This window comes from Canis lupus, chromosome 15 (genome assembly GCF_011100685.1).
Source record: "Canis lupus familiaris isolate Mischka breed German Shepherd chromosome 15, alternate assembly UU_Cfam_GSD_1.0, whole genome shotgun sequence".
In the NCBI taxonomy this organism is placed as follows: Eukaryota; Metazoa; Chordata; class Mammalia; order Carnivora; family Canidae; genus Canis; species Canis lupus.
The window spans coordinates 55,015,803-55,039,823 of NC_049236.1; the positions used below are offsets into that span (position 1 = coordinate 55,015,803).

General features: G+C 34.0%; 1 protein-coding gene across 3 annotated transcripts in view; it reads left to right on the forward strand.

Moving 5' to 3' along the window:
* The window catches only part of GRIA2 (glutamate ionotropic receptor AMPA type subunit 2), a 151,831-nt gene that overhangs the window by 71,953 nt on the left and 55,857 nt on the right, over positions 1 to 24,021 (forward strand). For all 3 annotated transcript variants that reach the window (XM_038559094.1, XM_038559096.1, XM_038559095.1), the window contains 3 exons: positions 3,409 to 3,648; positions 15,317 to 15,513; positions 19,656 to 19,709. In XM_038559094.1, the coding sequence (XP_038415022.1) occupies positions 3,409 to 3,648; positions 15,317 to 15,513; positions 19,656 to 19,709 (491 nt within the window). The remainder of the gene's footprint in view (positions 1 to 3,408; positions 3,649 to 15,316; positions 15,514 to 19,655; positions 19,710 to 24,021) is intronic.

Genomic DNA, 24,021 nt, shown 5'->3' on the forward strand with positions numbered 1-24,021 from the left:
GTAATTCTGAAACAATCCATCTAAGATTCTTATGTATTGTGTCAATTGGGTCATGTATCTATGGAATATTGGGGAAAGCATTAGTGTTGGCATGTAAAAATACCCGTGTATTTTGGGGATGGAATGTTAGAAGTGTAGCACTAAGGTTTTTTATTTTTGTTTTTTGTGTTTTTTTGCTTTTTGTTTTGTTTTTTATCTTGAGATGCTCACTGCAAACTGGATAAACAAAATACCTCAGTTCAGGTCAGCATTCTGACTGATTCCTGGTTGTAAATCTCAATGATATTCTTACCGTGCTTGGGGACAGGGACAGTGATTGACCCAAGATAAAGAGAAGGAGATGAGCAAATGTTGATCCAAATGACTGTTAATTGTATGTGCAGAAAGGGACATTAAGAGAGAAATGCCTAGGAAAAAAAGGAGATATAGACAAATAGACAATTGAATATGTGCCATGAAGAGGAAAAAGGAAGAAGGTAGAAGGTTTGGAAAGACCAGGGATAGTCAGGAAAGAAAGACCATGGTTACAAAATTATGCCCATTGGAGAATTAGCAGAATTGCCTGGAAAAAAAAGTGCCTTTTGAATCAGGTGAATTGTAATTTCTTGTGAAGTTTTGTGCAGCTTGTGCCTGTTGTTGGGCTGAAGCCAAGTGTTTCCAGATGGCCACAATAGCCAGGAGGCCCCTTGACAACTCACTTCAGAGTCTAAAACAAATGGAAAATGAGAGGTATGGCTCCTTATTAAGATTGTCTATGCATTCAAACAGGACCGTCCTTCATTAAGCATTTTGCTGATATTGTGGCTGCTGTTCCCATCACAGAAGCCATTTCACTTAAGATGAGGAGAACAGATCTCATTAATAAATCATATCACCTGATATTCCTATACTGTTTAGGTGCTATGCCAACGCTTCATGGGAAATGAAATAAAATAGACCCGGAGAGAATTCTATAGCAATTTCCCCTTTACATATGTAATATGGAATCATCGTAATATGAACAAACTTAAGATTTAAGATGTACATGTCAGTACACATATATCCATGTATAAAATAAAAAATTACCCCAGAATTTGCCTAGAAGAGTTTTAACAATGAAAGTGTTTTTGTGTGTGTGTGTTTTAATTTTTTTTTTACTTCTATGAAGAATGAGCCCAGTCAAACACATTAATATTTTCAACTTCTGTACTCAGACAAGGACAAAATATGAACATGAATAAAGGGCGGAAATCTCATCTCTATTTTATGTTAAAGTTTGAAATAAATGTAAAGGAATACATTTAGTTGTTTCCTGAGATATATGAGACTACTCCACAGAAGATGGGTAATACAAGAGGAGATGCCAATTGATATATTACACAGATAAAACCTAGAGATCCTAGAAAACTTATGTTAGAAAGACAGAAGTGAGTTGAAGATTAGTAAGTATTTAAAGGAAAATGGGAACATTTGATAAATAGAAGGCACTCAAAGAAATAGCCCATCTTGCTTTCCTTTCCTTTCATATCATTTAATACTTGCTGAAAACTATTGCCTATTATTTATTGATTGTCTGGAATTGGTTATTAGAATCTGTATGTATTGTAGCAATGCTCATATTCATGAAGGAAATCTATTTTTCTACAGATATTCTATTTTTGTAAAGGAAATAAAATAAAATAAGTTTGCATTGGTTTTATCCTTTAAATGGGATTAATTAATTTGAAAGGATGCTTGGTATTATGCTCTGGGTTGTTAGATTATGTTACTGGATTGCTCATTTCATTTCCTCGGATTGAAATGACTCTGGAGATTTAAAAACATAAGCTATTTAATCATTTAAAGCTATGTGGTTGACCTGAATTGGTAATCTTCAGCATTGTGGTATGGGTGGTTTCAGACATGGTTTCAGACATTTCAGAAGAATCAGTCTTGGACAAGGTAACCCTTACTTCTCAGATATTTTCAGATTTGTGTTTCAAAAATTTATTTTTGGCTATATTGTAGAGAATCGAATGGAAAGAGAATATTGGATGAAGGAAGAAAGTTGGGCAGGTATCACAATAATCCAAGTGAGAATAGGAGTATTATCCATTAGTAAAAAACCTGGTCTTCAAATCCGGATGCCTAGGTTTGAAGACAGGATCTTTTACTTGTGCAAACGGGCAAATCACTTAATCTGGTGTTTCAATTTTCCTATCAAAATTCATATTTGGGAATAATAAGAGTTCCTGCCTCCAGAATTTTCATGAGAAATAAATGAGTTTACATACCATCGATCATGCCAGGCACAAGGCGAGTACAATATAACTATGGACTGTTAATGAACTCGGATAATTGGGATGGAGATACAAATAAATGGACCGCATTTGAGTATATTTAGGTATTAGAATAAACAATAATTAATGATAGTCTGACTATGAGGAGGGGGTAAGAGAAGGTATTATCATGGGCCATTTACTGAAAAAGAACTATGTGGAGTGAAGGGGACTTTTAAATAAAATATTATATTTTTTAAAGAATTATGGTCCTAAGTCAGAATATTTTGGTAATATTCTTTGTTTTGTATGGGGTAGAACATATGAGTAAGGGAAGTCCATAAGAAAGATGAAAATTAGGAGTTCTGAACTCCATTTAATTGCTACTTGACTGAGAGGCCCAAGTTAGGGATCTCTTTCTGGTGCTATGTCTCTTTGGGTATGATGTGAGTCTTGCATCTAAGTTTTTCTTAAAAAACTTGCGGTCAGCATTAGAATTCTTCATAAGCACTCTGACCTTCTAGTATGAAGCCTCATGGACACAATAAATCCTTTTAAAGACTCATATATTAGAGAGAATGAGATATTATGAATATGTGTAAATGCCAGGTAACTGCAATTTGTTCTTCTTAAAACTAATGATTGTTACTTACACTTTTTTTAAAAAAGATAAATTATTTGAGAGAGAAAGAAAAAGAAAACAGTGTTTGCATGCAAGTGGGGGGAAGGGGCAGAGGGAAGAGGGGAGGGGCAGCTCTTTAAGCTGACTCTCCATTGAGCACGGAGCCCACATTGGAGCTTCATCTCATGACCTCAGCCGGAACCAAGAGTCAGACGCTCAATGCTCAATGAAATTGAGCCACCCAGGCACCTCTACACTTTTTTTCAATATGGTTGTTCTAAAATAGATTTACACTTACATCGTTTGTTAAAAAATAATGCATCTGTTTTCTTGTAGTCAAAATTGCTATTTAATGCTTTGTAGTTCTTTGAATTCCTCAAAGAGAGTCCTACATAAATAAGTGCCCGTACAACGGATGGATCATTGATATGAACTTTATATTTTTTCAATTTATTTTATATTTCATATAAAAGGGCATTAAGTTTTAAGCAAATCTGAGTAATTGTATGTCAATTTCAATGATTTATCCTTTCTATTTTTCCTATTCAGTCTGCTCCCAGTTTTCAAGAGGAGTCTATGCTATTTTTGGATTTTATGACAAGAAGTCTGTAAATACCATAACATCATTTTGTGGAACGCTCCATGTCTCCTTCATCACTCCCAGCTTCCCAACAGATGGCACACATCCATTCGTCATTCAGATGAGACCTGACCTCAAAGGAGCACTTCTTAGCCTGATTGAATACTATCAATGGGACAAGTTTGCATATCTCTATGACAGTGACAGAGGTAAGTGACAATATCCCTCTGCCTTTGTAACGGTTCAAATTCAATGCCTACACTTAATACTTATGTGTGATGTGATGGAGTTACACAGTATGTTGAAGTCCAAGGGTCACTTGACTTTTTTTTCTTCTCTCTCTCTCTTTTTTTTTTTTTTTTTTTTTTGCTGTGTAAATGAATAATGCAATTTTAAACTTAGGAAATAGAGTTTTTTTTTTTTTTTTAAGTTGTGAATGTTCAAAGATATAGACTCTGTCAACCCAGTGCCCAAGTGTTCAGTTGTAATGTAAATAGCATGTGCTGACATCAGCAGCTAAGACCCTACGGTGACTACATTACCAGTTGAAGGTCCGTGAAGTGGCTGCCTTGAAAATTGATTTAAGTAAAATGTGAATAAATATACAAATAAGAACTTCTAGAGAAATGTGTAGCGATTAAATATTTTCATATGCAAACGTTTTATGAAGGCAAGTATGATCATTATTAACCTTGCTTGAAAATGACATCCCTGAATCTCAAAGAAGTTAAAGGATTGATCATGTTCCCCTTGAACAGCTGGTACAGTTCGACCCAGTTCTTCTGACACCAGACTCACGCTTTTTTGTAATTCTAGGTTTATGATGAGATGTTATTGATTAGCATACTAATTGGATAAAATCTTGGCTCGTTATACTAAAATTATATTTTCAGGGGGAGTTGCTTCCTTCATGTTTCCAGTATCTCTTTTGCGAAGTTTGGTGTTAACAAACCTGCTTGAAGTATGTCATAGAATCCCAGCTGTTCTTTTTTAATTTTGTTTATTTATTTATTTATTTATTTATTTATTTATTTATTTATCTATCTATCTATCTATTTATTTATTTATGTATAGTTGACACACAATGTTACATTTGTTCCGGGTGTACAACATAGTGTTTCAACAACTCTACATTATGCTTTGCTCACCACAATTCTAGCTCCACCTGTCACCTTACATTATTACAGTACCACTGACTACATTCTTTATGCTGTGCCTTTTATTCCCATGACTTCTTCATTCCATACCTGGAATCCCATATCTCCCATTCCCCTTTACCCATTTTGCCTGACCTCCACCCCCCTCTTCCTCTGGCAGCTATCAGTTTTATTCTCTATATTCTGTTTTCTGTATTTTACAGTTTGTTCTCTGTATTTATAGGTCTGGTTCTGCTTTTTTTTTTTTATAGATTCTGATTCTGTTTCTTTGTTTATTCATTTGTTTTGTTTTTTAGATTCCTTATATGTGTGAAATCATGTGGTATTTTTCTTTCTCTGTCTATCTCACTTAGCATAATACTGCCTAGATCCATCCATGTTGTAACAAATGGTAGGATCTCATCCTTTTTTATGGGTGAGTGATATTCCGTTGTGTATATATCACATCTTACTTACCCATTCATCTATTAGTCAAGACTTGGGCTATTTCTATACCTTGGCTATTGTAAATAATGCTGCAATAAACATAGGGGTGCATGTATCTTTTCAAATTGGTGTTTTCATTTTCTTTGGAATCTTGGCTGTTCTTAACTATTCCTGGCTCTGTGATTTGGCTTCAGGGGGTCTGTGTATTTACTAAATTTATACGAAGATTTTGTGCACATATTTGCACATGTATTTTTCTAAAGACAGTCTCCATAACCAAACTCGAAAGGGTTAAAAACCACTATTGTAAGGGTACCTAAGTGCCAAACTGGGCTTCCTTCAGCAGCTTACTTCCTGGAATATTGAAAGGTTCAAATGAAAGCCAAAGCCTGTTTCGACCAAGATAGGGCACCTTGTTAACCCAGAAGGGCAGACAAGAAGAGAGCGAGCCGTCAATCAATTCTTCATTGATTAGTTTGTAATCATTTGCTGCAGCAGTCGCATCTGGAGTGCTCAAGCGAGGTGTCTGATTCTCTGCTCTGTCCCCCTAGTCCCGGGGAGGAGGACACTCTGTGGAAAAGCCGGTCAGCACTCTACAAGCTGAAGAAAGCTGCTATGTCAACAACTTGTCCTGGCTGTTTTGAGAAGGGAGAGCATTGCTATACCTATGAGAAATGAAAAACTACAACAGAAACTATCATTTCAGGAAAATAGAAATTGCAATGTGCTGAATGATTCCGAAGCACACTTACTAATGTGATAAAAGGGCTTACAAAACGGAGCTTATTCATTGACTTTCCTCTTTGCTGTCTCCCAACTCTTTTAGCACTCTGTTACGTTAATAAAACTAGCCTGCAATCTGTGAGTATTCCTGACGCCTCTTTTACCCCCTCCATCCTGCTGCTGTGATTTCTGCCATCAGAATGTATTTTATCACTGACATTCTTTGTTGTTGCTCTAGGCCCAGCCACCACCACGTTTTCCTTCTCTTGTCTTTCCATTTCCACACGTGTTTCTTTTTAATCCATTTTCCACCAAGTAGCTGCCATATGTAAATGCTCTTCGATGCTTTTCTGACCTTATCATTCTTTTGCTTAAAACACTTCTCATTAAAATGAAGATGAAATTGGGAATTCTTACCATGGCTCTAAGGTCTGGTTCCTGCCAATTTATACTACAATCTTGCTCAGTCACTAAGCTAAATCCATCTAACTAATCTTCTTTCACTGTCTCCAGATGCACCAAACCAAACCCTTTCACCTCACATCTCTGCACATGTCTCTAGTTCTTTCTCTTCCTTCTTGCTTTAGCTCAGAGAGCATTTCCACAGAGCTGCCTTTCATACTGATATTCTCTCTTAGATAAGTCCTCTCTTTTCCTCTACAGTACTTATCACAATTTATAATTAACAGTAGTATCCATTCGTCTACTCAAGAACTGCTATTGAGCTCCTGCTGTGTTCCAGGGACTATTTTAGTCACACAGGCCAAGCATTATGTCTTTTATTTGTGCTCTGGATGTAAGCCCCAAAAAGGGAATGTCCCGGTGTACCCCTTACACTGAGTGTCCAGTTCCTAACTATACACACAGTGCTTAAGGTAATGCTGGAACAGAGCTCATATTCAATAAATTGTATTACTAGGTGAATGAGTTAAGCCTCTGTATATTTTAAGTTTGAGATAATATGAGAACCTGAATCTTGCTGGCTAAACTAAAGGGTCAGAAGATGAATTCTCTTTCCTGTTTGACAAGGTTGAAGATGGCATTTTTACTTAGGGGCATGCTTCACCCTCACTGTGACTCCCTCTAGGTGAACACCAACTTTTGAGAAAATTCATATAGGCAACAGCTGCCATAAATAGAAGAAGAGAAACTCTAGTATTTGAGGGAGATACTGAAGAAAGAAAAGCTCTGAGATATGATCAGGTGAAGATGGATGAGTGTATGTCTTTGTGAAAAGAACATGAAATATTTTGAAGTGACTTTATTGGATTCATTTTATCGATTGATTTGATTTGATTGAAGTAATTTGTTGGATTGATTTTATACTTTGGAAATATGAAATGAAATTGAAGTGATGAGATAATTTCCTCTCGTGAAATTGTACAAATTGATTTAAGTTCATCTTTTGAGAGAAGGCTATTCGAGTTATGATATTCAGTATTATATAATAGAGCCAAAAATGGCCTTACGGATACATTTTCAAGGTATTATTAAATAGCTACTCCTATTTTAATATGCACAGTGTTATACTGGATCTGAAACTATTTTCAAAGATATGTAAGACTCAAAATATTAGCAAAGGACTTGATCCTTATATAGTGTTTGCTTGGGATCAAGGAAGTGGGATTTTTGCTATCCAATTTTTTTTCTTATTAGTGTCTTAATTTTTATAGCTTTTTCATCTTATTTAATTTAAAAATTTATTGGTGTATTCATCGTGTGACTGGGTTTCTTTCCTTAGGTCATTAACTCATCTCTGGTTCATTTCAAGAAAGTTCCTCCTTATTTCGTGTTATGTGATGAAGAGCATGCATCTTTGTTCCCTTTGTCTATGCTTTGTCCCTTTGTGCATGCTTTAAAAATAGATTCCATGATTTCATCTCTCAGTTTATCCCAAATGCTTCGATTTCAAACAATTTGGTCCTGCCCTTGATATGGCACTCTCTCTCCTTCCTGGATTTAATAGGGTTTTTTGTCAATCTTTTAAAAAATTATTCTAATTCCAGTTAGTTGACATACAGTTATATTAGTTTCAGGTGTACAATACAGTGATTCAGCACCCCCATACATCACCCTGTGCTCATCATGACAAGTGCATGTCTTCATCCCCATGACCTATTTCACCCATTCTGCGCCCCGCCAACCTCCCCTCTGGTAGCCATCTGTTTGTTCTCTGTTGAGAGTCTAGTTAACTCTAGTTAAGGTCTGATTCTTTCTCTCTCTCTCTTACATTTTTCCCTTGCTTCTTTGTTTTGTTTTCATAAGTGCCACATGTGAGTGAAATCATATGGTATTTGTCTTTCTCGGACTGACTAATTTGGCTTAGTATTATATTCTCCAGCTCCATCCATGTTGTTGCAAATGGCAGTATTTCATTCTTTGTGTATTTATACACCACATCTTCTTTATACATTCATCTACCAATGGACACTGGGGCTGCTTCCATGTCTTGACTATTGTAAATAATACTGCCATAAACGTAAGGGTGCAAGTATCTCTTTGAATTAGTGCTTTGGGGGCACCTCAGTGGCTCAGTGGCTTAAGCATCTGCCTTTGGCTCAGTCATGATCCCAGGGTTCTGGAATGGAGCTTTGCATCGAGAGGGGGTGGGTCAGCTTCTCTCTCTCCCTCTGCCTGTTGCTCTGATTACTTGTGCTCATTCTCTCTGTCAAATAAATAAGTGAAATTTTTAAAAAAGAACTTGTGTTATTGTATTATTTGGGTAAATATCCAACAGTGCTATTGCTAGATCATAGGTAGCTCTATTTTTAACTTTTTTAGGAATCTTTATCAAGTTTTCCACAGTGGCTACACCACTGTATTTCCACAGTTCATAAGGGTTCCTTTTTTGCCACACCTTTCCCAACATCTGTTGTTTCTTGTGTTGTTGATTTTAGCCATTCTGACAGGTATAAGGTGATAGCTCATTGTAGTTTTGATTTGCATTTCCCTGATGATCAGTGATGATGAAGATCTTGTCATGTGTCTGTTGTTCATCTATATGTGTTCTTTGGAGGAATACCTATTCATATCTTCTGCCCATTTTTAATCATATTGTTTTTTGGGTGTTGAGTTTTTACATATTTTAGATACTAATCTTTTATCAGACATATCATTTGCAAATATCTTCTCTCATTCTGTAGGTTGCCTTTTAGTTTTATTGATTGTTTGCAGAAGCTTTTAATTTTGAGATAGTCCCAAGACTCCAGTACAATATTGGATAAAAGTGAGAGTGGACATACTTGTCTCAGTTTTTCCCCATTAAGGAGAATGTTAGCTGTGGGTTTTTGGTAGATGGCCTTTATTATGCTGAGATGTGTTCCCTCTAAACCTACTTTGTTAGAGTTTTTATCATGAATGGATGTTGTACTTTGTCAAAAGGTTTTTCTGCATATATTGAAATGATCAAATGATTTTTATCCTTTCTCTTAACGATGTGATGTATTATATTGATTGATTTGTGAATATTGAACCACTCTTGCAACTCAGGAATAAATCCCACTTGATGGTGGTGAGTCATTTTTTTAAATGTATTATTGAATTCAGTTTGGTAGCATTTTATTGAGAATTTTTGCATCTATGCTTATCAGGAATATCATCCTGTAGTTCTCTATTTTTAGTGGTGTCTTTATCCGGTTTTGGTATCAGGGTAATTCTGGACTCGTAGAATGAAGTTGGAAGCTTTCCTTCCTTTTCTATATTTTGAAATAGCTGTAGAAGACTGTTATTAACTTTTCTTTAAATTTTTGGTAGATTTCATCTTTGAAGCCGTGTGGTCCTGGACTTTCATTTCTTGGGAGTTTCTTGATTACTGACTCAATTTCTTTGCTGGTTATCAGTGTGTTCAAATTTTCGATTTCTTCCTGTTTCAGTTTTGGTAGTTTATATGTTTCTAGGAATTTATCTATTTCTTCTAGGTTGTCCAATTTGTTGGTATACAGGGTTTTTAAAAAAATTAATAAAATTTACTGAGATTTTAGAATTAAGTAAACGTATTGTTAAATTTTAATTTCTAAATATATTAATTGATGTTCTTTTGAGCAGCATGGGTCCAGAGCTTAAAAATGGCTCATTAACATTCTGCCCCAAATATGAGCTTGATGAAAAAAAATTAACATGCTTTTTTTTTTTTTTATTTCACTGCTCCTAAGTAGGACTGCCATTTAAACCTTTCCTGCTTCCCCACCACCTATCAAAATGCTGAGCAACAAGTCCAGGAGTCCACATTCCAGTTATAAACACGGGAGGACATAGATACATCTTGGTCTTTGTAAAGATCATCTTTGCCTATTTCAAGTTTACCCATAAGAGGAGTGCTGAAAATGTTCATTTGGTGTCTGTGATGTTTTAGGGCTGCTGGTGTCTTCTCTATATCCAAGCCATGTTGCAGCAGCCTGCCACTCCTCGATGACCCAGTGCTCTTCCTAAAAAGTGTATATTATTACTTCATAGACAGTAGGTAGTTAGATCTTTAGTACATTTGGAAATAGAGAGTAAAGAGCTTACCTATGTTAACACATTAAATATAGTTTTATCTATTAAATTTGAGCCAAGACTTTAATCAAAATGTTTCTTATTTATTGGTTCAATGTTAATAAGACAAGACAACACATTTCTATAGACAGTAAGTTAAACCAGAACTAATGCTTAATATCTTTATGTCTTGATTTTAGTTTTGAACCATACTGTTTGTTCCCTGAAGGGAAGATACTTTGATTCTAGTTCCAAGAATAATTCATGTGTAAATAAGAATGCTTCCAAATTATAAATTTCTTTTCAGATGTTCCTGAGAAAGTCAAAGAGGAAACTATATATGTTAATCTAATCTGGCCTAGACATGCTGCCATGATTTAGTGATCACAAATATTAATTTCTGTGCCTGAAAGATGAATAAGGGCAGTGAATTTTAAGTGAAATGAAGAAAATATTTTTAAGAACAAAGAAATGTTTTGAATGAAATATACCTGTTTGCAGTAACCATTTTTAATTCTACCCACTAATACACAAACTAAAACACTTAGACTTTGCCTATCTTTAGGCTGATGGCTTTTCTATAACTCTTTCATAGTATTATTAACTAGCTCAAGATGAAATTATGAAGTACATAATACTTTGGAAGAGTTTTAGGGTGATTGTCAGCTCACAAATAGGTTATACAACTATAACTAGTCTTGCAACAATCAGGCACTTGAAGAGGTAATGTAATCCAACAAAACATAGTCCAGCTATTCTTTATTTTAGTCAAAAGCCTGAGAATTTATAGAGTTTAGAACTAAATGCAGACTCTTGTAATATCCTTTTTTTTTCTCTTGTAATATTCTTGAGGTGCTTTAGAAAGTAATTTAAATATGTGGATTAGGAGAATTGTTAATTTTCTGGATTTTTTTTCCCATTTGTAGATGAATGACTGTGTATCTCAAGTTTTCTTTGTTCTGAGTAGTTCAGTAAGAAGAAATCAGTCTCTGCTATAATTCAGATACCTTATATAGTATAGATACTAGAGTAGAATAATTATTGGTTACTAATAACTTTATTTTTTTAAGATTTTATTTATTCATGAGAGACACAGAGAGAGAGAGTCAGAGACATAGGCAGAGGGAGAAGCAGGCTCCCTGCAAGGAGCCCAATGTGGGATTCGATCCCGGATCCCGAGATCATGCCCTGAGTTTAAGGCAGATGCTCAACCACTTAGCCACGCAGGCATCCCTAGTTACTAATAACTTTAAGTAAACTAATGTTTCTATGGAATTCCCACTGTCCATACAAGTTTATAGTCTGATTAGGGTTGGAGTTATTTATGAAGATACTTTTACGCCAGTTTGTGTGGAAGAGAAAGAGTGATTATCTCAAGTAATACTTTTCCCCTAATTAGAATGTGGTATCAAGAGTCCAAGAGCATGCATTTGTGTTAGGTTTGAAGTGGTTAATTTCACCTCCAAGGTCATAACATGTGTTTTCACTAATTTTCAAATTTTAAATCATCTGTTAATTGTAAAGTAATCAGAATCAATACAAAACTCTTAGTTGTGGGGAAGACACAAATCAAGTTGAGAGACTAAGAGGTCAGTTACTAATACTGAAAAAACAAATCTAAAAATATGGATCACTAAACATGGGACAGTAATCTCTTTAAATTATGAGTCAGATCATGTTATGGATTGTGAGTTACTTCTGGCAGTCCCTAGGAGATGATTTAATATTATTCATTGTCTTCTGATGGCACTAAATTAATCAAGTTTGATATTGCACCACTTGAGCTACTTAGCTTCTTAATGGATGTAATGTTTTTAGGCTTCATAGGTTACAAAATATTAATTCTGAGAGTTTTAATAACAGAATATCCACACTAACTGTGACTTTATTTTTGACACAGAGAATAAATGAGATGAAAACTCAACCGTTTATTTAAATGCATTCTTATTAATATCATCTTCATATTCTTTAACAAGATAAACTGCCAGTAAATGTTAGGTATAGGAATATCACTTGATGAAACCCACTTACAAATCCTTATTTATATTGAAAATTTCTTGTAATATATGTTGAAAGATGGGATAGAATATCAAATACATCACCACTTGAAATTTTAGTATATGGTAAACTTCATGATTAAATAAGAACAAAAAATGATTTATTGCCTAGAAGAAAGGAATCTCAGTGCTATATGACAATATGTGGATAGCATATGGGACATCATTCATGGACATAACGTTTTTAAGGAAGTAACAAGGAAGAGTTAGTTGCATAAAGATTAAAATGTAGAAAAGTAAGACCTAGATAGTGAAAGAGGTTTAGGAAATTAGCTTTTTTCCTACTCGGAAAGAAGACTGGATAGATTTAATAACTGTTTTCAGGCACTTTGATAGCTGTTGAATTGATCATGATGACCAGCTGTATGTTCAAACTTCACTGATGATGAAAAACAGGAAAGGGTTTGAATTATATCAGAAAGGTTTATTTATAGTGAATGGAAATCATAGGTGATCCATGAAGTTTTTAGAAGAAATTTTATCATTAATAGATTTTTTTTTTTACAATGGAATGTGGTCTCTTGTTTAAATTATCCCTTGAGAAAAAAAAAAAAAATTATCCCTTGAGGAATTCTTGTGTATCTTATGTTTTTGGTACAAGACTGGAGAGAGGAAATAATTATTGTGTTTTGCAAAAATAAATAAATAAATGAATAAATAAAAAATTCACTTTAAGTTCAATTTATGATTCAACTTCCCAATTTGAATAAAAATAAATAATTTTCAATTTCCATAATGAAATATTTTAAATAAAAAGTAGAATAGTATGAAGACCCCCAAGGACTCTTAACTCAGCTTTGTTAATAACCAATATCCCAGGAATCCTGTTTTATCTATATCCCTTTGATCTTCACAATTACTTTGAAACAAATACCAGATGTCATGTCATTTCATCTGTACATATTTCAGTTTGTATTTTGAAAGAATATTCTTATTTTGAACATAACCACAATATCATTATCATATGCAGGTAGATTAACAGTAATTCATTAATATCATCATCTATTTTTTTCCACAGTTTACTTGAATCAAGATAAAAATGAGGTTCCTATCTCCGAATGATTAATATAGCTCTTGTCTTTAATAACTTATGTAGATTTTCAAGTTGATGATTGCTACACTATGATATTTATAGCATATTACTCTGCTGTATATGCCTTATAAATTGGCAGCTAGGACTAGAAGCTTGGTAAGATTCACCTTCACTTTTTTGGTGGGAATACTCCATAGGTGATGTTAAATATTCCTATTTAGAGACACTTAACTTCTGATCATCTCTCTTTTTGTGGTCTTAGCAGCAGTTAATGATTGTTACTTTGATTCATTAATTCACTAGGTATTACAAGATAGTTACAATTCTAAATCCGCATTCCTTCATTAATTGTTAGTTGGAGTCTTTCCAAAAAAGAAAATCTGTCTTAACTAATTATTATCCTGAGTATAGTTCATATAGGAAGGGCACAAAAATGCTTGTTTCTTTTCCTTTATTTACCCATTTCAAAATAATAACTCAGCTCCTAGTATCCTTCAAAGGCAACCAAGTATTTATATATATTTAAATATTACTGATTCAATTTCTTTCCTGCTTATCAGTCTGTTCAAATTTTCTATTTTTTGCTGTTTCAGTTTTGATAGTGTTTATGGTTAGATATTATTAAGAATTCATGGATTAAAAATATGTTCTGTAATTAAGTCTTTTGCAGTTATTAGTATTATTGATATCCAAATTGCCTCATCTTAAAGTGATCTTCATCATGTTGGCTCTGAGTCTTTTGACACAAGGCTGACAGTTTTGGAGAGCTTCCTTGCGTTTTGTATCACAAGGTGTTCTAGGCTAATCTTATATACTCTTGGCCAATATTGAATCAATGAAAAATTTTATGATGTTTTCCAGGTTCAGTACGTTTTTTTTTTAATGCATGTATTTTGTCATAGTAAATGGACTGAAATAAAGTTTAGCATAAGAATAAAATCTATAGAGCAGTGTGATCACATTAAGTAAATCCCACATTTTATGGGAAAAAAGGAATCAGCATTCTCAGAAAGATGTAGGTCTTTCTGGAATCAGGAAGATGATGTGATGAGTCCTCGATTCTTTTTTGAACCCAGATTTTGTGTTTTTCATTAAATTATTAATAGAAATGATGAATTTAGGTTGGTTGTGAAGATTTGAAGTGATGTGGAAGACAAGTTTATATGCTGCTTTTTCCAAGAGCTGAACTGCAGATTTAACTTCAGGCAATAATTTCCCTGATTGTTTTCCCTCTCAGTCCTACATATGAGGTAATATATTTTTGTTAAAAAATAAAAAGAAAATTTTCTAAGTCCTATGATGCTATTAGCAAAGTTACTGATAAATAGTAAAAGGGTCTTACATTTGGAAAGTTAAGTAAATGTAATAAATCTGAGCTAGAAAACTAACTGCTACCATCTGGTTAATAGGTGAACATTTTAATCTCTATGGGATCAGTCCCAATAACAAAAACATGGTGTGACAGACAGAAGGCTGAGGAAAAACCAGGGCCTACCGGAAAACAACAGGAGGAAATAACAGCCTCATCTACATTATTGGCTCTAAGGCACAGAGACATGCAGATTTGTCTCCCTGAAAATGTTTGCAACCTCTTCAGGATGTTAATGTGAAAAGATAGACTGTCACATGTAAAGGAACAGTCTTTCCCATTCTGTAAGAGAAAGAAATGTGTGTAATGTCTTTGGATTTTACTTTAACCAAAGGTATCACAGATATTACTCTTTAGCTATATCCAAAAGAAGACAGCTGAAAGAAGGGGAGACTATTCTCCTCTCAAACCATGGTTCTTTCCTTCAGAACAATAGCAAATAGATACAAGAGTTTTTGATGTGAAGCGGAAATAAGTCGATGTCGATAAAGATCATCGCTGTAGCTTTTTAGAGGAGTCAACATCCCCTCAGTTACACGAAAATATCAGCCTTAAAAATATATTCACTGTCAATTTCACAACGTAATTCTGAGTTATTCAAGTATCTTTATCAGTCATCATTTTTCTTTGCCTTCCTAGGCTTATCAACACTGCAAGCTGTGCTGGATTCTGCTGCTGAAAAGAAATGGCAAGTGACTGCCATCAATGTGGGAAACATTAACAATGACAAGAAAGATGAGACGTACCGATCACTTTTTCAAGATCTAGAGTTAAAAAAGGAACGACGTGTAATTCTGGACTGTGAACGGGATAAAGTAAACGACATCGTAGACCAGGTTGGCTACTCTCTGTTTTCTAATGGCACCAAATATAGAATATGCGTGCAGTGTCAGCATTTGCAATGAGTATTTGTGTGAGGTGCTTGAACAGCAGTTTTTCCTTTATGGTTTATGTAGGATGCTGCAAAGATCATCAATTAAATTTTCTCTGGCTTTGGTTAGCAATAGCAGATGGTCTTCAATCATGCTGACACATCATACTAATCATTAACTATATTCAATACATTACCACTGACTCTTATGTTTTATATGATGAGCATTGCCCTAAACTTTGATATATTTAGCTGGAAAATTAAAATTTAACTTGTTGAGCTTTTGAGAGATAAAGAAATAGCCACCAATTAAGTGAAAATAAGGCTGAGGATCTAAGGGAAAAGTGAGTAGACTATGGCAAAACAGAGTACGTCAAACATTAGAGTGCAGTATGGAACAGACAACATCAACATTGTTGTCTGAATGTGTCTATGTCTTCAGAAAAAGCCTGTATTTATTTTTTCAAGAATTGTTTCCTCCTGCTAGGGAAGCCTTATGTCACTATAAAACCTGTTAACCTATGAAATTAAAATATATAGGAGAGACATATTCAGTCTGTCTTTGCTATTTGAGAAGTTTACTGGACATAAGGATGTTGTATCTGTGCTTACTATACCAACTTGGTTCCATTTAAGGTTTTTTAGGATAGGACAACCATTCAGTAATATCTTAATGACAAAAATAAAATCCACTGTGTTATATAGATAGGGTAAGTGACCAGGGCTGTTGGTGAAATAATATCATGATTTAGTGAGTTAAGATCTGCTTCACTGGGTATCTGCTTCTTTTCTCAACTGATAAACGTGTGTGTGTGTGTGTGTGTAGTGGCTACTAGTTCCTTGGGATAATAGAGGATTGGAAGAAAAATATGCAGTTAAGTATGCATTTCTTGGCCCTTCTATGCTTTGAGGAGACAATTAATTCACTAATTTGTATAACACAAAACATTTTGCAAACATAAATGTTGACACAGCCTTAATTGATATGTAAGAATACAGGCCCTAAGACATACAAAATGGATCTCTCATAAAATATTAAATAATTGGATAAAACTAACCTGTTATAAGAAAGAGCCAAATGTTGTATGCCAGAGAGGTGAACATTATAGTAGAAAAATCTTGATTCCTGGCTCAGGAGATGAAGTTAGGGTTGTTTTTAACCTGAAGGCCTCTTGTTCTAATGTGAACTCAATAACTCATTTGAATTTCATAGGAGAGTCTCATTGAAACTGAATTTCAATAATAGTCATTAGTCTTTTGTTTAAAGAATTTATGTATTCATGACTCATCATAATAACTGTTGGTGGAAGTCTATATGAAAATGATTATTTCCAAAACTAGAAGATAGAAAGTATAGGAGAAATTAGGAATATAAGTAATGTAATGTTTTGAAACAAATATGATTGTTAAATGTCTATATGGACATCCATTCAAAAGGCACAGAGATTTTGCACATGTATATTGTATTTTCACAAGACTCTCTTGAATGTACCAAATAAGTATGTACGATGGTTGGTTGCATCATTCAGCAAACATTTACTGCAGACATTCTCTGTGCCTAGAATGAAATATGCAAACATAGGGAAGAAAGAGTGGTATCTGTACCCCATAACCCGTGGTTTAAGAGGGGAAGACAAATTTTGCAGGTATTACACTACAGTACTACAAGTTAGGAAACAATGTGGTCAAAGAGAATGGAGGAGGAGGAACCTATCTTATGGGGGCAGGAGGATCTACGAAGGGTTCACATACTGGCAGCATTTATCTTGCTTGGATTCATTCATTTACTCAGTAAATTTCCTTGAGTGTCTAATGTTTGCCAGAGGCACTGTGGTGAGTCCAAGAAAATAATGTTAAGCAAAACAGGCCAAACCCCATAAGGTGAATGTTTATGATATATTTACAAGAATTAACATGTAATTACAATGATGGTAAGTATATATATATATATATATATAATAAATGAAGAGAATATAAATAGGAAAAGAATTACAGAAAATATTTAGATGGGGAAATAATGGAAGGCCTTCAAGGAATAGAATGTACCAAGCAAAAAGTGGAATTGAAGTACATTTCAAGAAAGGAAATACTAAAAAAAGAAAAAGAAAAAAAAGAAAAGGAAATACTATTATTTTAGGAACAGTAAATACTATTGACTTATTTACTCATCAATACTTACAAGAGAACAGAGGTGATGAAACTTTATTGTCATAATAGCTGAAAGAAAGAGAATCAATCTTTGCTGATTATTGGTATTTTATCATTCAATCTAATCTTGAAATTACTCATTTCTAGTTGTGATTGGGTGGGAAAAGGACTCTGCCATCAAAAACACTTAGAAATCAATATAAATTTGCTATCGTTAGTGTAATGCTAATGGTTACTGTAAAGCAAAAACATGATAGTATCGTCAACAGGAATTCCTATGTAGATATGGGGCTAGTGAATTTTCCTCTCCCTCCCCCCCGCCCTTTCTTTCAGTGAATGCTAAACTCAGCTACTGGTAGCACCATTTTTTTCGGTTTTGTTTGGTTTTGGTTTTTAATTCCCAAAAGGAAGAATTGCATGATTCAGAAAGTAGAATCAATACTAAGCAGAATCAACAGATGTCAGTAGGAAATATGAGGGATATAATCAACTCCATTCAAGAGATGCTAATTAATATACTTTTTCATGCAGAAGGACATATTTTCTTCACTTTTCCTTTCAATACAGAGGGTTCATTTTCAAGGAAAAAGCGATTGAGTTGTATTACATAAAAAGCAGGTTAGAAAATCATACAAGCCCTAACTCCCTTCAAAATAGCTATCACTTAACATCAAAAGGCCATTGGGTGAAATCTTTCCTAGGATTTTGTCCTTGCTCTTTAACTAAATGCATTGCTTTGGAGTACCTGGCTTTGGGATAAAGGAAGGTTAGCAACGTCTTTTCCCAGGAGGTAACATTGGTCCGAAATTCCTTGAGCCTGAAGCATTAATAAGACAAATGATATGGTATTGGAGAGAGCTTTCCAAGCAGAGGAAGCTGAGTGTGTGAAGTCCTGAGGTGATGGAAAGAAGCCTTTTTATGGACAAAAATACTTAAAAAGAGGGCCGATGAGGGTCCAGTACAGAGAGTGGAGAAAGAGGGCCTGGAGAAACTTGGCAAGATCATTGGACTTTGTAGCATAAATTAAGGATTTTGCTTATTATGCTAGAAGCAATTGGAAGCCACCAAAACCATTTCATCAGAGAAATGAACTATTGGTTTGAATGTTTGTCTATAGCCCTGGCATTTCATGCTTTCCATTGGTGTGACAATTTTCTTAAAAATAAAAATTACATTTGAGTATCTAAGTACTAGGACTACAGCTTGGCCATTTCACCAATTTCTACTCTCTTTAATTGAAATAGATCAGTGAAAAGTCCCATTGATTCAGTAATGCCACAAACTGTCGTGAGCATTACCAAAATGACCACTTGTTCCGTGATGTGTTTATCTCGCCATTGATTTTTGACTTAGATTTGTGGAGAAGGATTAGTTTCTCTGATATTTTGCTGCCTCAAGCTGGAAATAATAATGTTCGTTTGAACCAGATTGCAAGCACTTCAAGATTCTTAAGATGGGAATATTATTTTATAGATTCATATAAGAATCTTTTATGTACTTATTAGTATCTTTAAAATTTATGTACTACTATAAATTTGAGTGTAGATGTCTGAATATAAGATCTCAGATGATGGTTTCAGCTGTCTAATGTTTTGGAAAAATAGCTTTTGTAGGAATAAAATTATGACTTAGTATGGATTCAAGATTCTTTTTGTTTTACAATTCTTAAAATCTTGTGACCTTATTTTCACTCTTGACAAAACTGAAGTAATTATTTGTTTAGTTATTGACTTCTTGAAAGATAGCACTTATAAAATGCTAAAATATATTATTACTCTTTTCTGAGATAAATATTCTCTGGATTTCATAATTATATTTGTCAAATACAAGTCATCGCAGAATATCAGAAAACATAGTAGATAAAATTCCACTTTTTTCCACAATTGGTTCATAACATCAATAATTTTTTAATTTATATTATTTACATGTATTAAATAATTGTTTCTTTATCTTTGTTAGGTTATTACCATTGGAAAACATGTTAAAGGTTACCATTATATCATTGCAAATCTGGTAGGTGAATTAATTGATATTTATAATTTTAGTAGAGATGCTTATTAATTATAAAATAGTTTTGAATGACCAGCATTTATCAGTGGTATTTTTAAAACCACATCTGGAGTATATTGATCAATTAGAAGTAACCATATTTTTCTGAGTTTGTTATATTTTAGACTTACTTTACATTTTCTAATCAATTTCTATTATAAATGATGTAAGAAATATTTGACAAACTTTATAGATTGTCTTAGGCATATTTAATTATGGAAAGGTTTTCGAAAATATATAAAGTTTAATTGTTCAAATTTCCTCTTGTTACTCACTGTCACAGTGTTTTATAAATTTTTCCCTTTATGCATTCCTTTAAAGTTTTTAGTAGATATAATATTTGAAATAAATGCACATTCATGAGACTACATTATAGTGAAAAATTACAGCTGGAGATGTTAAGAATATTAATTTGTTATTTTTATTTACTTCTGATTTTCTATTTATCATGTAAGCAACACAATGAAATTAAATTCCTATAGCTGATCACTTTTTCATTGAGATTTCTGTCAAAATGCAATTATACTGAGCAATCAAGTGGTTAACTGTATCTCTCTTAAGCATAATCGGAGCCAGTTTAGAATTATCATTAGACATTTTTTCAAAATAGTTTTTAGATCAGCAGTAAATGACCCTAAGCCTCTATCATTGAAGAGGTTAATGTTCTTTGAAGAAGTCTGATCTTACTTGATTGAGAACATTGCTGTCCCTAACCTCAAGAAGATAGTGAGAAAAGACAGAAAAAAAATGAGAGCTTATTCTAAATAGCATAATAGGACTCTGAAAAGGTTTCATATTTGTCCAAATATAATATATATATATATATATATATATATATATATATATATATATATATTAGAGAGAGGGATGGTACTGGGACAGGGAGAGAGAAAATCTCAGGCAGATTCTATGCTCAGCAGCATAGAGCCCTACTCAGGACTTGATCTCATGATCCTGAGATCATGGCCTGAACTGTCAGGTACTTAACCGACTGAGCCACCCAGGCACCCCTGTAGATTTGTTTCCATAGGTGGTTTGTAGAATGTCAGATTATTATATCAGAAGACATTATTTCTAGTAATGATGAAAAAAAAAAAAACTTTACAACTGATACTGTTTTCACTAGAAGGTGGCACCAGTGATTTAGAATATTAAATCTCAAACCTGCATGTTATTAGTAGAAGTTGGTTGTTCAGATAAAACTTCAGTTTACCAATGAAATGGCTAAATAGTATAAAATTAATTAGAATTTATCCATTAATATGATATTATAGATCCTAAATGACTCCCTAGCAGAGAAGCAAGGGTTAAAATAGATGAAGCTCTGTATTCACTCACTTCAGAACCACATTCTGTGCAGGGAACAGCCTGGACAGTCAGTCCCCTGTGTGAATTGTGCCATTTGATGAACAACACAGAGCCACATTGAAAGCCGTGATCTTTAAAAACGTCCAGATGGAGAAGATTGTATTGGAACATTGAGAAATAATGACAGAAGGTGGCTCATCAATTTGAGAGTTGATATCTGATGCTTTGAAAAGGAAAGAAATATACGAATGACCCAAGTAAAAAAGATTAAAAAAACAGAAAACAAGTGCATGCTGTTGTCATGCTTCTAGAGAGAAAAATACCTAGTATTTTATCTGAATTCAAATTTGATTTTCCATCTCTGAATACTTGATATCTTCACCATATGGAACTTCTTGTGAATCAGTAGGTTCAAAGATTCTGAGGAGTGCTACAGTTTCTGAGAATTTAAGGGCACTTGAAATTTCACTGACATTTAAAATTGAAGAATGTCATTCAGAGTTGATGAGCTTTCATCTTCCAAACTCTTGGTTGGAAATGTCCCCTTTTTTCTGTCTAGTGTCTAATGAGTATTGAAGGAGGTGGCTATAAAAGATAGAAAAGTCCTCAGATATCATTATTGATTAATTTCCTCATGATGGTAATGCTTGACTAGGCTCCCAAAACACATATTGTGATTAAGTTCTTGATACAGCATTTAAAAGGAGAATTTGTACATAAAATGATGAAGAAATGGTCATAAAGTGATCCAGTTCTCATTTCTTCAGCCCATAAATATGGACAAAAAGTACTGCAGTCCACCCCACCTGACTATCTACCTTACAATGAAGCACATTTGTCAAGGAGCCTCCTCCATGCACATGCAAATTCCAAGAAATTTTTTAGTGGCTTACTGTTAAATAGTGAAGCAGAATCAGACATTTGAGAAAAGTGTGGGCCATTAAGATATAATATAAAACAAACATATAAACAAACAAAAAATAAAAAGAAATAGGACTGTCAGAAAATACAAGAAAAATACTTAAAATTGTAATGAGTATCCACAGAGAAATAAGAGAAAGTTAATTATCCATAAAGAAAAGAAAAAGTTATGTTATGAAAAGGAAAAAAAAAACTCAGAGAATAAGAAAGAACTATGGGAAGTTATTTGTTTTTTTTTTTTAATAATAAAATGTAAAATTGTAAGACTGATGATAAGGTTAAGAAAAAATTTCCGGATTATGTAACATAATGACAATACAATATGAAGTGGTCTGTACAGGGGAAATTGCAAGGGACTTGATTTTTAATCTAAGAGTTACGGTCTCTTAATAAGCATTCTAGAAAGATGGAATAGTGAAGGCAGAGGAAGGAAATCATCAAAAAGCATTCAGAAAAATTCTCAGTACTTGATGACACAAATATGTCCATTGAGTACATAAAACAATGAAAGAAAAGAGGCTTCTTTCATAGTTCAAAGAAAATGTCACCATGAAATTTCAGAGATCAATAAAAGATCTTAAAGGTTTCAGACAGGTGAGAAGTAGAGGCAGAGAGGAGTATGAAGCAGGTCATATACAAAAAATGATTAGAGGGATCCCTGGGTGGCGCAGCGGTTTGGAGCCTGCCTTTGGCCCAGGGTGTGATCCTGGAGACCCGGGATCGAATCCCACGTCGGGCTCCCGGTGCATGGAGCCTGCTTCTCCCTCTGCCTGTGTCTCTGCCTCTCTCTCTCTCTCTCTCTCTCTCTCTCTCTCTCTCTCTCTGTGACTATCATAAATAAATAAAAATTTTAAAAATAATAATAATAATTCAAAAAATGATTAGAAATAATGACATTGTAGTTTTCAATAAGAACAAATGTCAGTGGAACAATGAGAGTCTCAACTTAAAATTATGTACCCAGCCAAAATAAAAATCAAATGTCAGAGCAAAATAAACCTATCTTGAAACATTTAATGTCTCAAAAAATTTACCTCTGATGTGTCTTAGGAAAATGTTGAGGGCTCTAGAAGAAGAAGGGAATAAAACATGAGAGAATAGTGGTCCAGAAAGCAGGGGAAGCATGTTTAGAAACATGCTGAAGGGACAATCCAGAGTAACAGTTGCAGAGGATATAGAAGGAGCCTCCAATTCAGATCTCAGCATTCAGAAAGTCTTCTGTAAGTTAAATATTCAGAAAAAAAGAGAAACAGATTACTTGATTTGCTTGATGTTATTAAAAATATATTTACTCATATAAACATGAAAAGTTCTCATGGAGCAACTAGAGAAAAATAAGATAGGTATATACAAAATGATAGTAATGAAAGAAATGAAGCAATTATTAATGTAAAGATTGAAATAACTATTCAAGAAGGAAAATATGGGCTGCTGGGTGGCTCAGTCTGTTAAGCTTCCAAATCTTGATTTCCACTCAGGTCATAATCTCAGGGTTGTGAGATCTAGCCCTGCCTTTGTGCTGAGCATGAAGTGTGGAGCCTGTTTAAGAGACTCTCTCTTCCTTTCTCCCTGCCTTTCCTCCCACCTACTTGTTTGTGCTCATTCTCTTGCTCTCTCTCTCAAAAAAAAAAAAAAAAAAAAAAGAAAGAAAATGCAGCCCCAGCACATTATTTGGCTTTGCTCTGAATGACAGAATTATAAACATGAAAACTGTGGTCATGAAAATGGGTGAGCAGGTAAATGTGAATGAATTACATACTCATCTGACATAAGCAAAAACTCAATAAAAATTATCAAAAATGAATAAAAAGAAAGAGTAGCAAAAATGTGTCATGCAGAAATATGGAGATAAATATGAGAAAAGAAAATTACTGCAGTCAATTGTTTTCAAGCAGCTTAACTGGAGCATGGGTGGGCCAGAGCAGAAAATCTGTGACTTTTGTTCCATATATTCTTGCACTATTTGTACTATTTTAATAAAAAGAAAAACCAAAATTATGAGCCAATAACAAAGTATCCTTCTTTACACAAATAGTATTAAAATATG